Source organism: Arachis stenosperma, chromosome 8 (assembly GCF_014773155.1).
Source record: "Arachis stenosperma cultivar V10309 chromosome 8, arast.V10309.gnm1.PFL2, whole genome shotgun sequence".
In the NCBI taxonomy this organism is placed as follows: Eukaryota; Viridiplantae; Streptophyta; class Magnoliopsida; order Fabales; family Fabaceae; genus Arachis; species Arachis stenosperma.
The window spans coordinates 43,676,190-43,702,887 of record NC_080384.1 but is presented as its reverse complement, the minus strand read 5'-3'; the positions used below and the strand labels follow the sequence as shown (position 1 = coordinate 43,702,887).

Below are 26,698 nucleotides of genomic sequence, written 5' to 3'. Positions count from 1 at the left end.
TTATCTTCACTTATAAATAAAAGTTATAAATAATAAATGTAAAAAGTTACCTTGGATTCAATGAAGGTGCTAAACAATGAAGAGGTGTGCTACTTTTTGTCCATTTTTAAACTAATATTGAGTGCACAATATTGTAGTAGGACGATGACTTTTGTTCATCTTTTCTTTCATAGAGATATATAGCACTTTTTACTTTCTTGATCATTGAATCCCACATCTCATGGACCAAATGAAGAGTAGATGCATCTGTGTCTGTACTTCTTAATACATCATAAATAGGATTTATGAAAGCAAGAATATAATCAATTTTTTGCCACCAATTTTCACTCAAAATCTTTTCTGTAACAAACTCAGCTTTGCCAATATTATCTTCCTTGTATGAAGACCGCTTCTCATTTATAACCATCTCTTTGAGGCATTGCTTTAACAACCTAAATCTTTTGAGCATCACAATAGTAGAAGCAAATCGAGTAGGAGCAACATTAAGCAAATTCAATGTATTAAATTCATTGAAAATAGATAAACCTCATATGATGATTAACAACGAAATTTTTTATAAAAGAAGCATCTTCAGCAATTTGAGTAATTCATGAGTATTCTTGATAAACAAAATTATTCTTCTCTATATTCTTAGCTGCACAAATGTCCTTTAAAGCAAGGTTGAGAGTATGAACAACACAAGGAGTCCAATAAACATATGAAAATTAGCTTCAATCAATAAACCAGCCGCTTTACAAACCGGCACATTATCAGTCACAGTCTGCACTACATTTGAGAGACCGACTTCTCTTATCACATCTCTTATTTGCTTTGCAACATAATCCTTGTCTTTGATCTCATCTGAACAATCTACAGCTTTCAAAAACATAAGCCCACTTTCAGTTACAGCCATAAAATTAAGAAGAGGCCTCCTTTGGGGATCACTCCATCCATCACTTACAATGCTCACTCCCTTTCCACTCCATGAATTCTTAGTAGGTTCTAACATTCTCTCCACATGTTGCTTCTCTTTCTCAAGCAAAGTTGTCCTCAATTTATTATATTCAGGAGGAATATAACCATCAATATAATTATTAGCAGCATAAGAAAAAGCTTTGACAAAATACAGATTTTTTGCTAGATAAAAAGGTAATCCAGATGAAAAAAATATTCTAGCAATATGTAAATCTAAAATTTCTCTTGCATTCAAATTAAAAGCTTTCTCTAAAGGTCCAGTAGCTCTTCTTTTTCTTGAATCAAGTTTACTTGCATTAGATAAGAGTGGAAGAGGAATTGACTTAGCCTTTTTACTTTCATGCAACAATGTACTTTCACTATCAAGTTTCTTAAGTTCTTCAAGCTTTGTTGATGTAACTTTTGCACAAAATCTAATTTCTTTTCCTGAAATTTTCAATAAATGTGCTCTTACTCTAGTATAAGAACCACTGAATAAAACCTTGCAAAATTTACATTGAAATTCAAGATTTCCATCTCCTTCAATTTTATCTTTTTTTGTTACAAATTTTTATAAAGGCTTATCAACACTTTCTTCAAAATTATTTTGAACACTCTCTAAACTCATCTCTGACAATTCTACAATAATTTAATAACCAAAATTATTTTTTTACAATTCAATTTCTTGAGCAAAACAGAACCAAAAAAAGCATAAAAAAACAAAACCAAAGAAAATTATTATATAATACTAAACATTTGTGTAAATAAGCTGAGTTCATTCTCAGCTATTATTGTTTAATGTTTACTAAAAAAGAAACAGATAAAAACATATTATAAGAGGTGTGAATTGCCAAGGACCACAACAAAACCTTAACAAATAATCCTTCAATATGAACATGATTACTAAGAAGAAAAAGATAAACTTATAGCTATAAATCAGGATTAGCATTAGAACCATGATATATATAATAACGGCAAATACATAAATGCATATAGAACAAATTATAGACAAGTTGCTATCTAAAGTCTAGACATTTACACTAAAACTCAAAATAAAGTGATTTCTAGGAATCTTACAAGTCACTACCATATTCCTCTTCATATACATAAGTGCTGAATACTGGCCCCATTAGTCCCTTAGCCTCTGAACTAGAGCCACCACCACCGCAACTTTTACTCCACTTCTCACTATTGAAGCAATTAAACCAGTCACGACATTTCTATCATCTTCAAGTCCTAAGTCCTAACCCATCAGGAAGTGAAACTAGCTCCACTTCTAAACCATCAAGAGTAACCTTACCATTTATTGCATTAAGAACTCTCTTGTGGTTGAACTCAGTGTTCACAAAGGTAACTTTGCAGCCATGTTGAACTAGTTTGTGTGATAAGTGCATTAAAAGGTTTACATGCCCCTGTGTTAGAAATGGCAGAACTAGAACATGTTTCAGACCCATCTTTCTTATTATGTATGCTAAAAAATACATTAACAATCAATCCAATTTTTTTCCTCTTGTCTTTCTTCTATCGGCTCTGTGTCTTTTTATTACTTTCTAATTTCTAATCTTCTCATAGCAACAGTAAAAAATTATGAAAGAAGTCTCTAACAATACCTAATTCCAGAAGCACAAAACAAAACAAAACAAAACCAAACCAAGGAGATGCAAAGAACAAAATAGAAATCTAAAATCAAATAGAAGCACAAAACTGACAAAACAAATCAGAATCAAAGAGAAGCACAGAGGCCAGAGAACAATAGAAATTAGAACCAGAGAATTGATTGATGGAAAATAAATATTCTCCCTTACTTGAAATGGAGGATGAAAAAGATCACGGCGAAAGAGCACGAGAGGAGGGCAACGGTCACGGTAGAAGTGACGACCGGGAAGGTGGCGAACACAACGGCGAAAACTGGAGCAATGACGACAACAAGTGGTGGCTGGAGAAGCAGTGAACGGCAGCGAACAGCGATGACAAGCACCACAGAAGAAGTGGCGGCAGTGAAGAGGAGATGATGAGATTAAGAGTAAGTGGGTGTGGAGAGAGATGACAAACATCCACGGCGGTGACGACCGGAGGTGGCGGCGATGGCTGGAGGTGGCTGTAGATTGGCGATGAGGAGAGGGTGAGTGGGTGTGGAGCCACGGAGTCAGAGACGGGTTTGGGGGTGGAGGTGAAAGGTTAGGTTATTAACTTTTGTTAAAGTGAAGGGTGAAACTGATGAGGAGAACTTTTCAAAATGTTATTGGGTCGTGTCTGGGCCGTGTTCGAATGATTTTTTTATTTTTTTGGATAGAATACGTTCGGATACGGTAGACACGCGTGTTTGACAAGTGTCTCCATGCGTCGTGTCCGAAATGTGTCCAACACGCCGACACGGCAATTAAACAAAGTGTCTGTGCTTTATAGGATGGTATGAATGCTTTGTTCAAGCTGAACCAATGATGGACTTAAATGATGCTTCTTGGCCTGTTTTGATTAATTTAATTTTCTCCACACTTAACAAAATAATCAAGCACATAATTGGCTTTTAATCCAATTAATAATATTTAGTCATATTTTTAATATGTTGTTAATTTTTTAAACTCAAAAATCTTTTCCTTAATGATAAATATTATAAAATGAATTGAAAAGAAATGAAAAGAGATTTAGGAAAAAGTTCCTTTTATTTAATGTTTCTTTTAATTTTCAACTCCCCCTTTCCTTTAATCCCTAGACTTTCCCTGCATATTTGCATTTTCTCAACCTGTTATCAACAAACTTTACATAGAAATAATGCCAAACATTCAAGAATTATCCAAATAATTTTTATAAGTTCATACACATAACATCTATAATTTCATATTAATAATATCTATAATTTTATGCTCACAAAATTCATAATTTCATACACATGATGATGTCTATAATTAATAAATTTTTATAATTAATATTATCAAATTTTAAACTATATGTCTTATGGTATTTTTTAAATTATTATTTCATATGTACACTAATGAATCATAATTTTAATTATTTTAATATTTTTTATTTAATATTTATATGTATACTTATTTATTTGATTTTAATATAATGAGTTAATAATTACTTTTAAAACTTATTTCTTAAATTTTTTTTATATTTTATTTTTTATTTTTTATTTTTTAATAATCTATATATAAAATATGAGTTGTATAGTGAAAATTGTTAAAATTTTTTAATTTAATATTATTTAGAATTTTATATGTATAACATCTATAATTTTAAACACATAATATCTATAATTAATAAATTGGTGTTAATTTATTATTTATTATTTTATTTTGTAGGTTAAAAACTAATAATGGTAGACGTTTTTAATAAATAGTGTAAAATCCGGTTAATTAACGGCTAATTAACCCATAAATGAGAATTTATTCTAGAAAGCCCAAAATGTGATTTTTATGGCCAAATGTGATAGAGGAGATTGAGACGAGAATTTCGGTACCAATTTTATAGAATTCGGACCAAGATTGGACCGAACGGGCCAAACCGGGCCAACCGGACCCAAAGTGGGCCCTTGACCCAACATAACTAAACCAAAACCCTAGTTTTCAGCTCTCTCTCTCTCTCTCTCTCCTCATTAAACACACACACACGCTGAAATAGAGGCCATGGAGGGAAGAACACTCTCTCAAGTTCTCTCCCTTGGTTGATCTTCAAACCACCATAACTTTTGATCTAGAGCTCCGATTGCCGCACCGTTTGCAGCCACGCATTCACCGCGGAGAGCTCTATAAAACCCATACAATCAATCTTGAGGTAAACTACGTTTTGTTCTTCGAATTTCCAGCCTTATTTTCGAGTTTCATGAGCAAAAATGTTGAGATTTTGGGCTCTTTGATGTTATAGGACCCAACTCTCTTGAAAGAGAAGGTTAATCTTGTCTCCTTGGACCTTGGATGTGGTAAGATTCTCAACCCTAGTGTAATTAGTTATTCTATGATGTTTGGGTATTGAGATATTGTGTATGAGTATGATGGTTGTGGCTTAGGTTGTGTATATGTGAATATTGGAGCTTGATTAGTGATATTGGAAAGTTTAAAAAGGGATTTGGTGGTGAAAAATCTGTTCTTGGAGGTGTTGAGGCCTTGAGAGCTTGAGGAAAAGTGGTTTGGAAGTGTTCCGGTTGAGCTTGAGAAATCGACTAAGGTATGGTCTTGGTTTCTAGTATCTAATATGTAATGTGGTAGGAAATACTTAGGCTAGAGGCCCTAAGATAGGCATTGAATTGTTGGTGTTGTTGAATGGTTGATATATATGATGTGGTCATATATGTGATGATGATTATCGATGCCTTGATGGTATGATGTATGAGAAATATGCATATTGTGATATATGCTTGATGATTGGTTGTGGTTGAATTGTGGATTGAACCATGTTGATGGTGAGTATGACATTGATTGTGTACAATGATAATTTATTGGAATTGGTGTTGTTGAAAATTGGCATGAAGAAGAGTATGTGATATGTCAATGTGTTTGGGTTTGAACCACTTGAGTGAAGTGGGTTAAAATGATGGGATAGTAATTTTGTAAATTGTGGTAATATGTCAATGTGTGAGTTGATGAGGCTTGATGTTGAATTTGATATATTTTGATTGATTTCAAGGAAAATGGATGAAATTGGCATGTTTTGATTGATTTTGAAAAGAGTTGAAAATGGCTTGTTTTAAAAATGGCACTTTGTGGTTTTTATAAAAAATATGGTTTTTGGGCATACTTTGACGGGACATAACTTGGACTACGGATCTCTGTTTTGTGCAAATCTGTTTAGAAATGAAATTGGATCCGGGATGTCCATGCCGTTCGAAGAACGGGTGAAAAACGATTTAAAATGAGAAAGTTATGTCCATCGGAAGATTGGGGGTTGAATCTGTGAATTCTGCAGTTTTTAACTTAGAAAATTTTTAGCAGAATGACTCCCCGCGCGTAGGCGCACTTGGCGCGTACGCGCCGTTCTTCTCGAAAACGCCATCCACGCGTGCGCGTGATGTGCGCGGGCGCGCCGAATGTGCTGCACCCAATGCCCAGCCATTTTCCAGAGAGTTATGCCATAAATGTGCCAGTTTTGTGCCTGGGGCACGAGAGCACCCACGCGTACGCGTGGCTGACGCGTGCGCATCGCTTGGGTATTTTTTTAATCCATGCGTTAGCGTGCATGACGCTTACGCGTCGATGAGTTTTGTGGCCATCCACGCGTGCGCGTGGAGTGCGCGTACGCGTGGCCCTGTTTTCATCCCAAAGTTGATTTTTGAGTTTTAAAAGCCAAATCTCATACTTCTAAGCCTCCGATCTCACCATTTATGTCTTAAATCATTATGATATGCCTAGCAATGGGAAAAGGATCTAGGGGATGTGGTAACTTGCGAGTGAAGTAAGGGAAAAATGAATGATCAATGAGGATCAAGCATGATTATGTGAGAGATGGAGGATGGTGGTGGAAGTGCTTATTATGCCATGGGCCGAAGGGTCGTGATTGCTAATGAAATGGCTGGTTATGGATTTAACCGTGAGTCGAATGACTGGTTATGGATTTAACTGTGAGCCAAATGGCTGGTTATGGATTTAACCGTGAGCCGGATGGCTAGATTATTGCCGTGTTACGGCGGAGCCAGATTATGGCTAAGTATAAATGCATATATGCTGTTGAATGAATTGTGAATGTTGCACTTCCACTGTTGGAGATGAGAGTTTCCCTGGAAGGAAGCAGTGACTAGCCACCACGTGCTCCAGGTTGAGACTCGAAGCTCTTTTGACCCTATGTCGTAGGGGTGGCCGGGCACTGTGAAAGCCCCGGATAAGCTCGCCCCCGTAAATATTCACCAGTGAAGGTGATGGATATATATCATTATTATGATCAAGTTTATGATGAGTATAACTCGAGTTGGGGATGTGCGACAGAGGGACAGTCCAATGGTTAGCTACCAGGACTTGTCGGGTTGGCTCTATAACCGACAGATGATATCATCAGCCACTAGGGACAGACATTCATCATATGCATACTATATGAATTGTTTGAGATTGCCTATTTGACTGTATATTACTTGCTAATTGTCTAAATTCCTTAATTGTTCCTATTTGTATATTTCTTGTTTGATATAACTGTGTTTGCTACATTATACTCCTGTTGGTGGTTGGGAGGTGTGAAGGAATTGGAAAGGGAAGTATTAGTTATACTGAAGAATCTTTAGTCAGTCGCCACATATGGTTTAGCTTGTTTATAAGCTTTGATATTATCTGGAGGAAGTTCTAGGATTGCCTTCGACTTTCCTCTATTATTATGTATTATATATGTGGAAGTTGTTACCATGCTGGGAACCTCTGGTTCTCACCCATGCGGATTTTGTGGTTTTCAGATGCAGGACGTGAGGTTTCTCGCTGAGGCCTGCTGGAGACTTCTGGATTAGCGAAGATCCTTTGTTCTTGGGGACTCTGTTTAGTTTATATGGTTTGCTTAGATACTTTTATCTCCATTAAATAATACAAACTGTGATGACTCCTCTTATAGGAGATTTGGAGAATAGGTTTTACGTATTTGTGTCCCTTTGGGTTTCCTTTGGGGTTTTCCTTATTTTATCATATGTATATATTGTTATGCTCGGACCGGTTATCTTTGCAGCCGGATTTTGAGTCTTGATATTCCTGTTTTTGATACTCCTTTGTATATATATAATCTCGCGTTGGTTATTCCTGTTCGTTACGTTATCGATCGGAGTGTTGCGCTTTCGAGTTGCGATTTTTGTTTACCCCTTTTTCTACAAAGGCTCCTAGTTATAAACCTTATTCATACTACTATATGTACTAAATTTTTATTTTAGAAGTCGTAATACCTTGCCATCTCTAAATTATGACTTAAGCATAAGACTCTATATGGTAGGGTGTTACAAATAAAGACTAATATTATTATTATTTATTATTTATTATTTTATTTTGTAGGTTAAAAACTAATAGTAATCATATTCTTGGTAACTGCTTAAATTTTAAATCAATACTTATTATTTATATACACAATTAATTCAAAAGAAATTTATTATTTGACTAAATAATTATTATTGAATTTAATGTTTATTTTTTGTTTACTTATGTAATCACCAATCGACTAAAAAAAGTTGGCATTTAATCAATTGATAAAAAATATATACAATAATAATAAGTGTAATTCTTAATTTTTAATTTAAATAATAAGTCAATCCAAGGATAAATTTATTAATTATCTACAGCAGGATTTATGAATAATATTTAGTAAACCGCATTGAGTCAATTCTCGCAAAAGTACGTAGTTCATGCATTAGAATTCAAACAATGACTTCTTGCATTACAATTTAAAAAATATGATCGACTAGTCATTTATATATCTATTATTTTAAATGGTACAATACAAATGCTCAAATAAAGAACAAAGATTAAATTTTGCTAGAAAACAGAAAATAATAAGAAAGAAAATTCAACATCCCCGTGGACAAAATAGAGTTTCTTGTAAGACAAGTGTTGGTGACTGAAAAAAAAAAAGAAAAATTTATTGTCGAAGACTACTAAATTTGGAAAAGAGAAAAAATATTATATTAGTCATTAATATTAAATACATATTAGAATTCAAAACATGTATTAAAAATAAATTAAATAATAATATATATTTATATACAAATACATAATAACTTATTTTAGTGTATAATTAATATTTAAAAAATAATTTTATTAGGTGAATAATAAAAAATTTTTAGGTCCACTAATAAAAATTATATCTAATTAATTTAAAATTAAAATTAACTTTTCTATTTAACCTATTCATTTACATTGTAACAGCCCAAACCACCCGCTAGCACGATATTGTTCGCTTTGGCATAAAAGGCCTCACGATTTTACCTTTGACAACAGAAATGCTAGTCGAAGCCGCCCACACTTACTCATCAAAACGCATCATGCTAGGAAAAGGTATCCACACCCTTATAAGACATGCTTCGTTCCCCTACCCAACCGATGTGGGCCTTATATACATTGTTAAAAAAGCGTAGTTCTTTATATTTTCTCTTTAAAAAAGAAAAAAACATACTAGTATAGCTGCGTGCTATAGTCGTCGTTGAGTTAGTACTAGCATAAACTATATACGCCGTTGGAAGAAAGAAAACCTTTTAGAAATAAAAGATAATATGCGGTGGATAGCAACTTGTTAGAAAATTACTTATTACTTAATGATTTGATGCTCTAATTGCAACTTCAATTTCAAATAACACTAATTAGCTGATTTCATTTCTAATGGCTTTCGGGCATTTGGTCTCAATTCCCAGATCAACTTCTTCCATCGCCACTGTTGGTACACATCTTCTTCTTCTCTTTTCAATTAATTATGATAATAATGCTATTATTTTCCAATTTCCTTCGTTTATAACAATAATGAATGAATTGTCTTCTTTTGTACACAAGAATGGTCACAAAGCAATATAATACATCATGCATCGAAGAATGTTTGGGAGATGATAATAATTACCTTAGTCCGTAACCAATCATTTTAGGTTTTGGATTTTGATTATGAAAAACAAAAATTGTTAAAAGGCTTCTACCAATTTAATGAGATTTCAAGTTTTCAACTAAGTTTCACGTAGAGCAACACTTGTATATGACGCGACCAATAATGGACCTTTTTTTTATATAAAATAAAGTTATATGACTAATAAAATTTATTATCTTTTATCGATATTTGACTAATGATAAATATTAAAGATTTAATTCTAAATTATAAATTCTAAATTTTAATAGTATAAAATTAAGGTATTGATTCAAAGTGTTAGTTAATATTAATAAAAAATATTTATTGCCCTCTTAATATTTTTTTTTTATTTACATAACCCATCGGATCTGCATTTTAATTTCATAAATATTCAGGGATTTACTAATGATGAAAATAAAAAAATAACACGGAGACATGAAAAGTTGAAAACTTAGTTTTAACATTTATATTTTGAAAGAATATATAGTCTTCAGCAAAATTCATAAACATATTTTGAAGTTTGTTATTATACTGAGTTCTTTAATAGGAAAAGTGAAAATTATTACATGTAAGATACATAATCAGTTTTCTTTTATGTGTTAAATATATTTGGAAGAGCCAACGAGTTACAGTTTAAATGGCATACTTTTTTTATTTTCACCAAAAAATTGAGTCAAGTGTTAATCCTAATTTTGGGAAAAAAATATATTTTGAGGATATATAAATAATTAAGAGTTTAAATTATCTTCTTAATTTTGTCATGAAAGTTATAGTAAATGTTATTATAGGTTGATGTATTTTAACAATAATCAAACAGAGTGTTCTTTTCTTCAACCAAAATATATATTGATCTATTTATAATGTATTAACAACATCGGTTTGATTTAGAAATGAACGAATTTTGTTCTTGTTCTCACTTTGTTTCTGTTAGTGTTATATTATTTGTGCACCTCTTCTTATTGTGTTTTAAAAGAAGTGAAATATAAAAATTTCTATAACTAAAATATCTAAAATTAATCCTTATTAATCCCGATAAAATAAAAAGATATTCGTTAGGTAGCGAATATAATATAAACATATAAATATTATATTTTGTTAGTTAATCATATAATAAATTCTAAATTCTAAATCCTTACATAACTAAAACATTTGGTTTTTTAGTCAACCATATAAATATAAACATCAACCTTTAGGTAGTTAAAATAATATTAATCATGATATGTAATTGTTAGATAGCAAGTTATTATTATCATATGTGAAATTAAATTGAAAATATTTGAGTGTAAAGAATAATCATAATTTATCTTTTTTATTGTATTTATTAATTATTATTATTATAATAAATACATAATATTAGATATAATAAATATATAAATGTAATATTACATATATAAAATTATAAGTATTAAATTAAATATAATATTTAGATTATTATTTTCTCAGTATTACTCAATAAAATATAGTGATAACTGAAACAGACAAAATAAAACTACAAATTGAAGTTGTCTCAAATTATAAATGAAGGAAAGAAAGACTTTCTGATAAATATTAACAAATCATGGCTGTGGAATTTTTGTTATTGATGCAATCTTGAAAATTGAAATTATAACTATTAGTAAATCTCTCTCTCTCTCTCTCTCTCTCTCTCTCTCTCTCTCTCTCTCTCTATATATATATATATATATATATATATATATATATATATATATATATACTTGGGCTTGTGTCGAAACTCGAAAGCTTTACTTGATTGGAAATTTGTCCAATCTTTTACTAATTTTTTCCTTTAAAGAAATAGTCTTACATTCCAACTTTAGAAATAGTAAAATACTTTTCAAAAATATTAAAATTAATTATTAAGGTTATTATATATATTATAATTAATATATAATATATATTTTATTTTAATAATAAATTTTTATAATTAATTTTAATATATTTAATTTATTTTACTTCTATCTCTATTCTTAATTTTTTGTTTGATTAACTGGTTTTTTCAATTTTACCCTTACCATATATACATATCATTATCAATTATCATGTTAGTCATTATTCTCACTGTGTGTCTCCTTCATGAGTGTCATTTCGTTGCATCATGCACCCTCAGCACTGCTACCCAACTGCACCACCAACACCCCCACCTCTTATCCAAACCCATCGTTAGCATTATCAACATCAACAACAACCACATCTCCCTTTAATTTGTTGACTTTTGATGAGGTTTGAGTTGGATGTGTATGGTGGAGGCATGGGGTTATCACCGTGAGAGAAGAGAGCCAGATACCATGGTTATCAAGGCGAAGTTAGATAAAATATTAGGCAACGATAAAAAATATTTATATAATAAAATAAGATTAAAATAAAATTTTAAAAAAATTAAATTAAAATTTATATATAATTTATATATAAAAATTAAAATTAGAGAAGACAATATCCCACTATGTGGTTCCGTCACTGGTGATTACGGTAAAGGTGAAAAAGAGAAAGGCGTTAAGGCGGTGACCGTGATGAACTAAAAAAAAGGGATAAAATTAGAAAAAAATTGGCCACATAAAAAATAAGAATAGAAATATAATTAAAATTTATTAAAAATATTAAAAATAAAATTAAAATAAATTAAATGATTAGAAATATTTTTAAAATTTTTTAAGAATATTAAAAATAAAATATAATTTTTTTTGTTTAAATTATTTATATTTTTGCATTCTATTATTTATTTTATTATAATTATAAATGAGTTAAATAACACAAAAATAAAATATTTATACTATAAATAAAATATGTACATATTTATTTTATTTTTCATGACAACTGAATTTACGTCATTTGACAACTAAAGAAAATAATAAATCGGTTTAAAAGGTAAAATCAGCTTAATTTGTTTTAATTATTTTTTATTATATCAAATTTATTTTATGTGTTAATCTTATACAATTTGATTCAAACGATTTAATTTGCATCATATCTATTTAAATTAATTTTTTAATCCAATCTGATTCAAAACTAAGTGTAAACATGGAATTAATTTTTTATTAAAACAAAATCCGACTATTAATGTAAGTAGGTCACTGCTTGCAATATGATGTGGGATAAAAATATGCTTACAATTTTAACCTTTTAACAATTGTTTTGTCATAGAAAATTAAAATGATAATATCATTATTACAATGGAAGCTGATATGCACAAGATTATCGGCGTCTGATTCAATACTCTTGAAAGGTTTGGAGTATTAAAACTCTTCTTAAAGAGTTAAACAAAAGTTAAGTAAAAATAAGAGAAAAAATTTACTTGGAGTTCTAGTACTTCTTAATTAAAAAGAGAGAGAAGAATCATCATTTAATTATTAAGAAAAAAAATAGCATTAAATTTTATTTGGGTTAAATTTTTTGTTTTAATTTAAATTTATTTTATTTTTAGATTGATATTAAATTATTATAAAATTATGATAAAAATAAAAACTTAAAAAAATTAAAAAGATATAATACTCTTATTATTTTAAAATTTTTTTATTTAAACAAACATATTCATATTATTTTAAAATTAATACGAATTAATTTATTTAAAATTTTTAAATTTTAAATAAATATATTCATCTTGTTTTAAATAAACGTTCTCGTATTATTTTTTTAAAGCGGTTAAACATGATTTTTAAATATATCAACAAAAGAGATATAGATAGATATATGTAATCTTTTAAATTAATAATATTAGAGTGTATATATAAGTACATAATATCTGAAAAGATTAATAAATCTTAGCTAGAAAATATAGTTAGAGATATTTTTTGCTTAAGATAATAAAAATAATACGAATACGTTTATTTTTATTAAATTAAATTATTAATTTAAATTATATCTATCTAAATTTTAAATAAAAATTTTTAAAAATTTAAAATTCAAATATGTGAATAAAATTAGATTAATAAAAAAAATAAAAATATACGAATACGATTCAAATTGTACAGAAATAGGAATATTTGTCGGTGAACAAACTCATTATTTTCAATGAACAAAAGAAGATAGTATATTAAATAAACTTTATGAAATAAATTATAATTTTAAATAAATAATTAAAATAAATAAAATATAAAATTATTAATTAATTACATTTTATTAACTAATTAAATAACTTATATACTAATAGAGCATATTAAATTTCTTATAATAATTATAATTATCATTTATTAAAAATATATTTTATAAGTTGTAACTAATATGTTTGTAGTTTTTCAAAAAAAAAGTATTAATTATTTATTAATTTTATCAGTATGCATTAAATATTAACCTAAATTAATGCAAAAAAAATTAAATTTTAAATTTTAGTAGTATTTTTTTATTAAAATTATATAAAATTTTAAAACTCCAAACATCTATTATAACATCCATCAAGATTGTCATATATATGTGACTAGCTAGTGCATTACAGTTGAAACAACTATCTATTATTAATTGTCTCAGTAGATATATAGTTAATTAGCGTCTCAATTCTTAAGACCAGTGCTAATACGAAAATTAATTTGACTTTTCAGGTTCTTATGAAACAAGAGTTTTATGGCAGAGTAACAGGAATATCACAAAAGAGCAAAGTATCAAGACATGTTTGCAGCACAACATTTTAAAGCTCCATTATAAAGGCATTGATAGAGGATTTACAACTCATCATAAAATTCACAAAACATCCTTAATAAATGCAACATCTTCTGCACAATCACATGAATCTGAACCACAAGCTCATAAAAAATCACAAAACGACTCTCTAGAGTCTATTAAAGGGGCACTGCTTGCTTTTCTCAAGTTTAGCAGACTTTATGTATTCTTTGGCACCATGGTTAGTCTCATTCTCAATTCATATGATTTTAGTCTTTAATATTTGGTTTAAATTTTAATTTTATTTCTGATATTTGAAACGTTCTATTTTATTTTAAATATTTTATATTGTTATATTTTAGTTATTTGATTAATTTAAATTTTTTTCTTTCAAATATTTCTTTTTTTCTTTGTTGTTATCTTCTTTTTTTTATTATTCTATCATTTTTGTTTTTAAATTATTACAACAGTCACTATGATCACTACAATTATATTTTTATTACTATTTAGAAGAAAATTATAATAAAAAAATAATATTTTTAGTAAAAAAAATATTTTCAACCAAAAAATTAAAATAAAAAAATAAAATATTTAGATATAAAAATAGAACGTTTCAAATATTAAGACAAAATTAAGACTTGGCTTAAATCCTTAAGAACTAAATCATTATTTTACTCTTTTCTGTATTATTAATACTTAGTGGTGTCTGGTGTGTCTGGTTGAGGTAGCATTGTGTAACATTTATATAAATTGATTTTACTTTTACCTTTCAATCAAACATACCCTAAATAAAAATTTGCCATCATTATCAATTGTCGATTTTATTTGTTTTGAACAGATACCAGCAGGACTTTCTTCGTCATTTCTTGCTGTGGATAATTTTTCAGAAATATCTCCAATATTACTTGTAAAAGGAATCTTACAGGTGGGCTCTAATTAACAACTTAGATAATTTATTTAATACGAATTTTATAATCATATAATTGTATTTTAACTAATTTCATAATAGACATTATTCAATCAGTAGAGTACAACAAAAGAAATAAATTTAATAGTACATTACATGCATTTTTTTATTATAGAAAAGTGCTGATTTTCGGTTATTAATATCAAAAATTAAAAATAATAGATTTATAAATATTTCAACGTATTTAAAGTTAAGAGAGATGAATATTCTGCCCAATAAATAACATAAATTTGAATTTATATGGTAGTAACAAATTTCAAGTATGTTTGTATTTCTTGATTTTAGGATTATTAGAAACTTCAAATTAATTATTTTTAAAATTAATTTATTTCTTAGTCTTGTTTAAATTGATTTATTTCAAATTACTTATCCTGTGTATAATTTAAAAATCACAATAATTTCTAGACTTTATGTATCTATTTCTCCGTGGTAAAAAATGTATTATTATGTGTTAAACTTTGAGATAACGTTTGGTCTTATTCCAAGTGTTTATCATTATTTTTTATTTTGTTCCTAATATTTTATTTTTATTCTTAATGTTTAAAGAGATTTTATTTGCATCATATCCTTCTATCAACATCTGTAAAAACATTTGATCTTGTATGATATTTTGTTTGAAGTAATTCCTAATCCCTATTTGTTTTTCATATCCTGCCTAAAAATTGTTTTTTTTTTCTATTTTATAATGTGTAATTTTACTTTTTAAAAAAAGTAAAATTAGAAAGTCAAATTTTTTCAGTAAATATCAATTAATTTTTTAAAATTATATTTTTTATTCTAAATAATAAATTTTAATTTTAAATCCTTAATTTTTATTTTTAAATTTTAAATTTTATTCTCAAATTTTAAACCTTTTTAAAAATAAAACAAAAATAATAATTTTTGTTAACTAATATTAATTAACCAAAAAGTGGTGTTTCTGTATTTATTTTTTTAAAATAGTTTAATAATCTCAAATTTTCTCTCATGTTTCAGTATATGGTGCCTTTCTTCTTCACGTTTCAATTTATTGTGGGAGTGAATCAAGTATCTGACGTTGAAATAGACATGGTATGTACTTATTACTAAAAGTTAACTATAAGTTAAATTTTCATTGCTTGAATAGAGGAGGTGAATACAAATATATTTTGGGAGTTATTTAAATAAAAACGTTTAAAATATTTTTTTTAAAATAATTTTTAATAATTGAAATTTAATATACATAATTGATTAAATTGTGTTATTTTTGTTAAAATTAGATTAAATTAATTAATTTAATTAAAAAATAATGAATCAAATTTTAAACTAATTTAAATTAATATTATTTTTTATAAAAAATAATTACAATAGTCCTATTATAGAAAATGACTAAAATACTTCTATTATATATATTAATTTTAAAAATCCTAAATTCTAGTCTTTTTTTGTCGTCATACTGTTAAAATTTAGAATTTTTAAAAGTAATATATATATATATATATATATATATATATATATATATAAAAAGAATATTTTAATTATTTTTTATAATAAGAATATTATAGTTGTTTTTTATTAAAAAATATTAATTTAGATCAGTTCAAATTTTAATTTATTAGTTTTTCGGTTAAACTTATTTGTCTAATCTAATTTTAATAAAAATAATACAGTTTAATCGGTTATATGTGCTAAATTTTTATTATTAAAAAATATCTTTAAAAAAAAGACATTTTTATAACATCTTTATCTAAGTGACCCTTATTATTTTTACATACATATTTTGAGCTAATTAATTGTGTTTTTTTATCTCTAATAAGCATTTCTTCAAACTATTTTAAGTGATCTAGAAATGATATTAAATTACATTTTCACATATAATAGTAAATTGATTTTAAATCCGTTTATAGTATATATAGTGCACTAATTCACAATAATTTATATAAATAAAATCAATTTTAAATTTAAAAACCATTTTAAAGTGATTTATATAAAAATAGCTTTCAACACATAAAAATTAGTTTTAGTCGGTTTATATATATATATATATATATATAATTGTTTTAACTCATTGGTGAAACAATCAGCGTAAATTGTTTAATAGTCTTGGTTGGTTTGATTGTCCGACGCAGGCGATCAAGATATTAGGCCAAAATCGATTCAAACAATTGAATCGACTGACATGATTGGTATGATTAGACTGTGGAACTGGTAGCCCAATGTTTTAAAAGAAGATGACACTATTTTGTAAAACCAGTTTTATTTTATTTGAAACCAAAATCAAATCACAACAATGGTTTTTATAATTTTGTTTATAAGAAAAAGCGTGGTTTCAATTCAGTTTTTTACTTTCAAAAACCTATTTCTTTAAAATGGCTTGGTTCCGTATGGCTTCGTTTGGTTACTGTCTTCAAAATATATAGACACAGACACAACTATACCAAAAGACACAGACACAGATAGACATAAATTTTTTAACGTGTTTGGTAACAGTGTACAAGACACAACAATTTAATTCAAATATCCATTTTATCCTTATTAGTTCTCTACCATCATCTTCCACCAACATTAAAGTTGCTGCCACCATAGCTTTCTACCACCACCACTGCCACCTGCAATTTTTTAACTTCACTGCAAAATACTATCTTCAATTTTCATTTATTCATCAGCAATTTAATTTTTTCATTTAAAAAAAATGAAACAGGTTGAAATAAATAAATAAAAAACAAAAATGAGAAGACAGATCTCAAGAATGATGGACAACTATTTTGGGTGTTTTTAGTTTTTTTTGCCTTTCTTAATAAAATTGATTCAAGTAATAGTGGAGACGAATAGATTTGAGCAACACCTGATGAATGTAGAAAAATAAATCTAACCGAAAATGATGACTCATGGTAGTGATAGGCGCGACTGTGTGAAGAGAGAAAGAGAGAAGAGGAGGAAGAAGAAAGAAGGGGTGTCAATGGTGGCGGTCCGTGACAGCGGCATGGAGGGGCACAACAATGGAAGGAGAAGCAGAGTGATGGGTGTGATGATGCGAAGAGAGAAAGAGAGAAGGAGATGAGAAAGAGAGGAGAGGCAATGGCTATGGCGGTGGTGTAGAAGAGGGACACAGCCATGGAAGAGGGAGGATGGAGGAAGAAACGTGGAGGTTGGAAGGATTTTGGAGTTAGAAACACAGAATAGAGAAGATAATAAGAAAGAAAAAGGGGATTTAGGGTTAGATTAATTAGGGACATAGTTGGAATTTTAAAAAAAAAAATAGGGATAAAAATGTAAAATTTTGTGTCTTATAAACTGTGTCTCAATGTCTCAGCTAAATGGAGAGACACTAAAAACATGTATTTTGTGTATACTTGTGTACCACCGTGTCCATCATAAATTTGTGTTTCAACAAACAAACGGTGGACATGTGCCACCGTGTCCATGTCTTTAGTGTCTAGAGACACCAACCAAACGCACGCTATTAGTTCACTTAGTTAAACTCAGTATTTTTGTGTACCCGTATAGTCATAAATAAAGTATTATTTTAAGAGTAAATATTTAATTCGATTTTTATCCATTTTTATTAAGGATAAAATGATTTTTGTCTAAAAAAAAGACACTTCGATTTTTAACCTTTTTATTTTTAGATAATACGATTCTTCTATTAAAAAATTCGTTAAATAATAATAAAAAATTAGTTTTGTAGAAGGCTTTATTTGTATTTTGTAGGAATTTTAAACTTCCATAAAATTTTTTTCAACAATATAACCAATTACTACCACTATTACTGCTTTCTCCATCTTCATTATTATTATCACTCCTACTTTTATTATTTTTATTACTTTATTATCATCATTATCTCCTCTACCGTTATCATCATCAATATCAATATTATCAATATTAAAATTCTCTTCTTTCATTTTTTATTCGATATTATTTTTTTCTTTAAAATATATTTGTACTACAGTTACCTTTTTTTTCGACATCATTTTCATCAATATTTTAACTTTATTGCTTGTTGCGTTGCATATTTTGTTTTCTTATTATTTATTTTTACTTTTGTTATAAATTTTTTGTAGATTAATAAACCAGATCTTCCTTTGGCAACTGGAGAATATTCCTTCACATTTGGAGTTATACTTGTGGCATCATTCCTACTTACGGTATCTTATGGATCATCACTTTCAACAACTTATTATTATTTCTCATAAATCATATATATATTCGTTGTTAGTACATTAAAAAATGATTCAAAGATTGAATAAAATAATCTTTCAAAAAGATATTATTACGGAGAGAAGGCTTATTCTTTATGCTTTTGTGCAGAGTCTTGGACTTGCATGGATGGTAGGATCAAAGCCATTAATTTGGAGTATTATTGTTGCTGCAGGCCTAATGGCTGCATATTCAATTAATGTGAGTTTCTTTAAAAAGTAAAAAAAAAATTGTTTTTAAATTGTATGTTCTGGTTATAAATATAAAATAGTGTTTGATGGAGAGATAGAGACGGAAAGACTGAAATTGGAAAATAGAGACTAAGAGATAGAAATTGAAATAAATCTGAGCATTCTGTTTGGTACAAAGTGGAAGACGTAAATTGAAAACTCTAATTTAATTTGCACAAAATGTAAAATTAGAATTAATTAATTGAAATGAAGATATTTTAAGTATAAAATGTTATTAAAATTTTACTCTCTATCTTTAAAAATTTTAGTTCTTTGTATCTTTACTTTTTGGAGATACTGAAATACTAAAATTTTAGAGATAGAGACATAAATTTTAATACCAATCTTTAAACCAATAAACATAATACTAAATTTTAGTCTCTCAATCTCTATCTCAATACCTCAAAATAAATGTTACCTAAGTATCGGATTAAGGAGTAAGGACTATGACCCCAAGTATTTAATAATAAATACTAGTTATACATATGATAATAAGACATATGTCTTTATAGTTTATTTAGTTAACTACTTATTAAAGTTAGAATTTTCTTTTAAAAGTTTGTGTGGGTTCAAATCTCATTCCCAACAAATTTTAAATCATATAATTTTACATCTTTTTTCTCTTTTTTTAGTTTTTGCATTATTTTTAAAAAATTTAAAAAATCAAATTTTAAAATACTTGTTGTCCTAATTTATTAATATAAATTCTTTTTAAAATAATATTGAGATAGATATTCTTTAATTTAATGAATTTAATTAATAATATTATGCTTATAAAGATTTCTAAGGAATTTAAAAATTGAATTTTTATTATATTTATTGAATAAATTTTTTGTTAACCAAATTACTTTGATACCCTCTATAAACCCTTGAAAATATGCTTTTCCACTATGTTATTGATCTCCTTTCTTGTTTTAGTCAAAATTGTATCCAACCCATAATTGAGAAACAATGTTAATTTTTTTTTCGAAGCATGTTAGAGAATATTAAAATATTTGTCTATTAATTAAATTAATATTGATTGATATTTTTTAATAATAAAATATTAAGTATTTATTATTTAATTATTTCTATAAATAAGTAATACCTTAATTTACATAAAAAAAACTACCACGTAACACAAATAAAATTTTAATATCTAATTTATTCTTAAGTTATTATGATGAATTCTACTAGAGTCAATGGAAAATTTCTTTCATATGATATTATAATATATTTTTTATCATAATTTTATGTATTTCTTTTTCTAAAAAGAATCTTATATATGTATTTATGTATTTTATATCTATATTTTTCAGTTGCCTTTATTAAGATGGAAGAGATCTACAATTCTCACAGTACTATCTAATGCAATGTCTATGATGGCATCATTTCATTTAGGACCTTTTCTACACATGAAGGTATTCTCTATAAACTATAACTTTTAGAGAGTAAATTTTGATTCAATTTTTTTCAAATGTTATATGGACATTAAATAATTATCTAAATATTTTTATAAAATTTAAATCAAACATGTGCAAATAATTTGCTAAATATAAAAGTTATTTGAAATTTATAAAAAATATGATATTTTTATTATATTTTTAAATTATTTAAGATATTATTTATTATTTATATTTTCGAAGTTATTTTTGTTAATAATATGAATTTTCAAGTGTCATTTGATAGTTTATCCATAACGCAACTTGGGTTTGATAGTAATATGATAATATCTATCTATTATTTATTATTTTATTTCGTATTACATAATATTAACTATACAATTAAAATATATCACATAATACTCTTTAATATAATTGAGACAGAGATTGCCTCAATGGTACTGCTACAATATCAGAAGATGATGCCTGTGGTATTTTGGAGGATTTTTTTCTTTTTTTTTTTTTGGTCATAGGAGGACTGTTCTTAGACCTTTACGTGTTTTTGTTTGGGCCTCGAACTTCATCCTCAAATCCAGCTAAAATGAAATAACAGAAAAAATAAAAAGGTTTTTCCGGACATTAAAAATGGAGGTTCCACGACCACTATAATAAAAAAAAAGGTTCCTATTTTTTTTTTTGGTTTCCAAAAAAGATTCCTATATTTTTGTTTATATTTCTATTTATAAAATATAAACAAAATAAGTTGGATGTGTTTACAAATACTTTAATAAATTAGTTCAATTTTAATATAATAATGTAAATAAAAGTATACAATTATGCAGTTGGGTTAATGTGTTTAATTAAATATTTAAGCAATAGGTTTAAACCGTAAGTATTTTTCATAATGAATTATTCTTCACATACAAGTTATTTACACATACAAGTTCATACAAGTCATTTATATTGTATTGTTTAAAAATTTTTGGTGTATGTGTATTGATAAATTTTGTATAATTCAAAAATTTTTCTCTTCTTTCTTGCATTATAAAAATGAATTTTATTGAGTTAGGATTAACTTGTATAAACTTGTATGCCAAAAAGACTTATATGTGTAGTAGGTCTCTTTTATAATTATATTAAGTGTATATTAAAATTAACTACTAAAATTATTTACTAATGTAAAATACATATTAAAAATAATTTAAATTACATATGTATGTATAAGTGACTGATTTGGTAACTAATATTTAGTATACAAGTAGTATTTTTATTATTTTTATTAATGTGATAACATTATTCGATATTTTGTGTAATTATACTAATAATACATAAAAATAAAATCTTTAATACATTATTCAATTGCTTCTTTAAATATGAATTCATACTTCAAAGTTGCTATCACATATTAAATATTGAACACATAATTATTAAATAGATAACGTCTTTAACCAAAATTGTAGGTTGTCTTAATAGTTCATCATAACATAAACTTTAGTTGCTTTTAATATGGGTTCTAAAGACTATTCATTTAGTTTTGATTAATGCAATTTTCATGAAGTCTAATGCAATTTTTTTTTTCAAATACATGCGATGCTCAGACCTTTGTGCTCAAAAAGGCAGCTACATTTTCAAGATCTATGCTTCTTAGTTGTTTCGTCGTAGGTTGTCTCTACACAGTAATATCAATATCAAAGGTAAAATTTCCTACAACAATAGAAATACTAGTATTTTTAATAATATAAGATTACTTTTAATAGTATGAAATTATTTATTTTTTTATTTATTGATTAAGTGTTAGCAAAATTTTAATAAAAATATTACTTTTAGACTTTTTCTTTTTATAATTAAATCCAATAAAATCAGATTATACGTACGTCTATATATATATATATATATATATATATATATATTCACCTTTGTTCTTCAATTTCTTTTTCCTTTTCGTACACACTTTTCGTCTACATTTATTTATTTATTTTTTTTTTTGCCTACATTTTCTTCTTCTCCCTTTTCCTTGTTTTTCTTGTGCATCTTTTTTCTGTTCTTCCCTTTCCCTCTTTTTTTTTTTTCCGTTATGTTTTTCTTTTTTTCTCTTTCTCCAAAAAGAACAAGAATAATAAGAGGAGAAATAAAAAAATGTGAACAAAAAAAAAGCAAGAACAAAAAAGAAAAAAATTGCAATAGTAGAAGAAATTTTTTTTGCATTTTTGTAGAAAAAATGATGTATCTCGCAATTAAAACTTTTTGTGTTTTTGTTTTATTTTTTTTATAAAAGTTTACAACTTTTATTTCACTTTTTTTTGTTTCTCCTCCATAACAATAAATACAAAATTTTTGAAGAAAAATATATAATTTTATAAATAAACTAACACATCAATTCTGTATTTTTTTTCCTTATCGCTCCTTTTTCTGAAAAAATCTTTTAACTTTTTTTTGTTTCTCCTCTTTTTCTGTATGTTTTTTATTTGTCCATGTAATTATTTTGTTTAATATTTTTGTTTCTCCTCTTATATTTTGTCTATGTAACTATTTTATATTCAACTTCACAAATTTTTGTGTATAGCTTTATATATATTTTTTATTTTTTTTATAAAATTCTTCTATTTTTTATTTTTTATTTCTCATATTTGAAAATGAAGAAAAAAATTTAAAGAAAAATACATAACTTTATAAATAATAACACGATTTGTTTTTTCTTTTTTCTGAGCTTCTTTTTTGTATCTTGAAGAAGTAAAAAAAAAAAGAATAAATGCAACAACTATGAGAAAAGTGTGTAATTTATATGTATTTTGTGTGGATTATTTTTGTTTAGTCAGTCAATAACTAAGTTAACTTGGATTGAGATATGGATAAAGATATTGTATTTAGAGATATTGAATTAGTGTATTTTTTGTTTATCTTGACAGGAAGACACAAAGACATTAAGAAGAGACACAACTTATTTTTTATTTTTTTTATTATTTTTATTAATTTGTTATAATTATATTTTTATTATTATATTTTTCTTTCTAAATTTTTTGAATGAAAAAATGAGAATAAATTAAATTTTCATAATTTATTTTAGTTTATTACCAAATAAAATACAAAAATACTAATTTTTATGTTTTTATTCTTTGTGTTTTATTTTCGGTATCTTGTCTATTATTCTTAGAACCAAATACAGTCTAAGTTAACTTGGCTGGAGTTGACTATTATAAAAAAATATTTGTGCACAATGAAAAAGTATATAACCCAAGATTATTGGAAAAATATTTTGAATATTCGTGTATGTAACAATAATCTTAAAAAACATTAACTTTAATACTTTTTTATTGGAAGTGTTTATACACAAGATTTAACACTTTGGTGAGAAACAGGATTTAGCCGATGTTGAAGGAGACAAGGCAGCAGGCTTGAAAACTTTGGCAATACGCTTGGGTGTTAAGCAGGTAATTATTTTTCTTACCTTTTATTTTCTAAATATGAGGTTTTGGTATATTATATATCCAGATTTATTCATTATTTATCTTTTTCTAGGTATTCTGGTTATGTATATCACTTATTCAAATGGCTTATGGAATTGCTATTACAATGGGAGCATTATCTCCTGTTTTATGGAGCAAAATTGTTACGGTAATGTGATATTTGCATATATAGATTATTATAATTAATTATTGGTGTGTAGTAATTAAAAATGTGCCTCAAAAGTTTATAGTTTGCTTCTCTCTTCACAAATTTTTACATAGAAAAACTAATGAAAATTCACACTGTATGTTAATCTATTCCAAAAGTTTCAATAATACATTCAGTATAGTCTTTTGTTATGATAATCTTAGAAAAGTTCATATAATGATATCAATTCGAATAACTATTTTGGATTTTTGGGGTACGGTTTAGACGATTTTTATAGAAAATAAGGCATTTTACTCTAATTCTTTTATTCAATTTATCAATATTTTAAATTTGTGGTAATTTTTAATTTATTAGGTTCTGACACATGTCATCATGGTTTTATACGTTTGGAATCACGCTGTTAATTCAGTAGATTTATCAAGCAAAGATTCGTTACAATCCTTTCATATGTTTATGTTTAAGGTAAGCAATAATTTACTTAGAGCATGTTTTAAATGTTAGGAATTAGAATTCTTTCAAATGTTAACTTTTTTTTTTCATTTTGGAATAAAAATAAATGATTTAAATTTTTTTGAGAAGTTTAATTCTCTTTTTTTTTTTATTTGTAAATTAGACCAAAATGTTTGATTTTTAATTTCATTCACACACTCTATAAATTTAAATTTTATTCTATTAATATATTAAATTCATTCTAATTATGGAATTGAATTTTAAATAAAAATAAATTCTTTTTTAAAAGAAATAAATTCTTTTCTTATGTTAAATAATTTTTAAACAAATTCTTAGAAAAACAATACGAAGTACTATTTTCTGGACAAATGCACTTTACTTGTTATTGAATTTTGTACGAAAAGTTAATTATGTAAATGGAGCAGCTCCATTTTTTCCCATGTTAAAAAATAAAAAATTGTTTGTGTTTAATCTAATAAAACCAAAAGCTAGTTTTAAAATTAACTTAAAATATATATTTTATACAAATATACATATATATTATTTTATTATTTCAATTCAACTACTCTAGCTGAATTTCGGTTAAATTTCTAGATTTTTTAACTTTTATACTGATCTGATTTTCGGAACTTTGGATATTTGTTCCTTGACTTAATTATTTCAATTATTTCTTAATTAAGCGATGCTGTATGGATAAAACTATTATGCTTTATGAGATTTATCGTTTTCATATTTTTTTGTTGCAGCTTATAACTGTGGAATGTGTCCTTGTACTATTTGTCCGTTGAAGAAGTAGTGAGATTGTTGATTTAATAAATGGTGCAGCATTTTCCATACGTTTCAACTACATAAATCTTCGTGCAAGTTTATTATATATTTTTGTTCAAGTAAATTACTGTTTTGATCAGATAGATAATAGGTGTTTCCGTGGTTGCTCTTACCGGCAGAAATAAAAATGTATTGGTATAATAAATATATGACTTAATGAGAAACTGACATGTGAATTATATAATTTAGGGTAAGTTACCCAAATAAAATGATTACAAATTTATATTATGATACTACAACTTTTTTAAATTCGATCAAGACATAATTATAACTTTTTACATATCTATGTATACTGCTATTGATATCAGTGATTTTAAAGTCAACGTAAATTGTTACTGGTAGTTAAAGTTTACGTTTAAAATGGTGCATGCAAAAACTGTTATAAGTAGTAGTAGTTTCTAATGGACTGTGGCAATGCATAAACTGTTATAGGCAGTAGTAGTTTATGTGAAGTTTATGCATATGTGAAGTGTCTATATATACTCTTCCAAGGCAATGACGTAGTAGTGGAGTGTCATTTTTCACAAATGGATGGTGAGGAGAGTTTCCTACCTCTAGTACATTGCTCTGGAAAAATTCAAAAAAGCAAAAGGCACGGCGTTAAATTTATAGATATAGAATCGCTGAGTATTTTTATCCGATCATCGAATACGTTGGCCGATACAAAAAGCAGCATATTACAGAAGCTGGAGGTGTGTGGGACAAAGTGGGTAAAAAAGTTGTTCTACAAGATTCCTATTGCTGTTGTGTCAACCGGTGTGAAGTATGAAACATTTGCGATAGGCTCCGATGAAGATTGCAGGTCTTGTTTCTCTGTAGGTGAAGTTTTTTCGAAGTTAGAATACACGAGTTGTTTGCGAAGTTGGAAGATGGCGTCGGCAGCTTTTGGGCATCAGCGCCGAATCCTCAGTCGACGGCGATGGGGGTGCCTCAACGTCGATGCTTATAGTTGCACCTGCTTGTATTTTGGTTGATCCTCCATGTGTTGCAGTTGGTATTGCCAGTTCACCTCCGCGTGTTCCTGATTTTGCATTTGAGTCTCGACCGGATCGAGTTGAAAATGCGATGCGAGA

General features: G+C 27.0%; 1 protein-coding gene across 1 annotated transcript; it reads left to right on the top strand.

Moving 5' to 3' along the window:
- The first annotated feature begins 9,090 nt into the window (after positions 1 to 9,090).
- LOC130944833 (naringenin 8-dimethylallyltransferase 2, chloroplastic-like) lies at positions 9,091 to 25,850 on the top strand. Its single transcript, XM_057873384.1, has 12 exons — positions 9,091 to 9,261; positions 13,965 to 14,263; positions 14,861 to 14,947; positions 15,965 to 16,039; positions 19,009 to 19,092; positions 19,256 to 19,345; positions 20,673 to 20,774; positions 22,334 to 22,429; positions 24,092 to 24,163; positions 24,252 to 24,347; positions 24,702 to 24,809; positions 25,544 to 25,850. Exons 1-12 carry the CDS (start codon positions 9,204 to 9,206, stop codon positions 25,583 to 25,585), a joined length of 1,209 nt encoding a protein of 402 aa, XP_057729367.1. The 5' UTR covers positions 9,091 to 9,203; the 3' UTR covers positions 25,586 to 25,850.
- Positions 25,851 to 26,698: the final 848 nt, after the last annotated feature.

What these genes read in the sequence shown, in the direction of transcription:
- LOC130944833 (XM_057873384.1), top strand. Translation starts at nt 9,204, where the DNA reads ATGGCTTTCGGGCATTTGGTCTCAATTCCCAGATCAACTTCTTCCATC. An exon ending in CTGACGTTGAAATAGACATG is followed by an intron (nt 16,040 to 19,008) that starts GTATGTACTTAT and finishes AATTTTTTGTAG; the next exon opens with ATTAATAAACCAGATCTTCC. An exon ending in TGGCATCATTCCTACTTACG is followed by an intron (nt 19,093 to 19,255) that starts GTATCTTATGGA and finishes GCTTTTGTGCAG; the next exon opens with AGTCTTGGACTTGCATGGAT.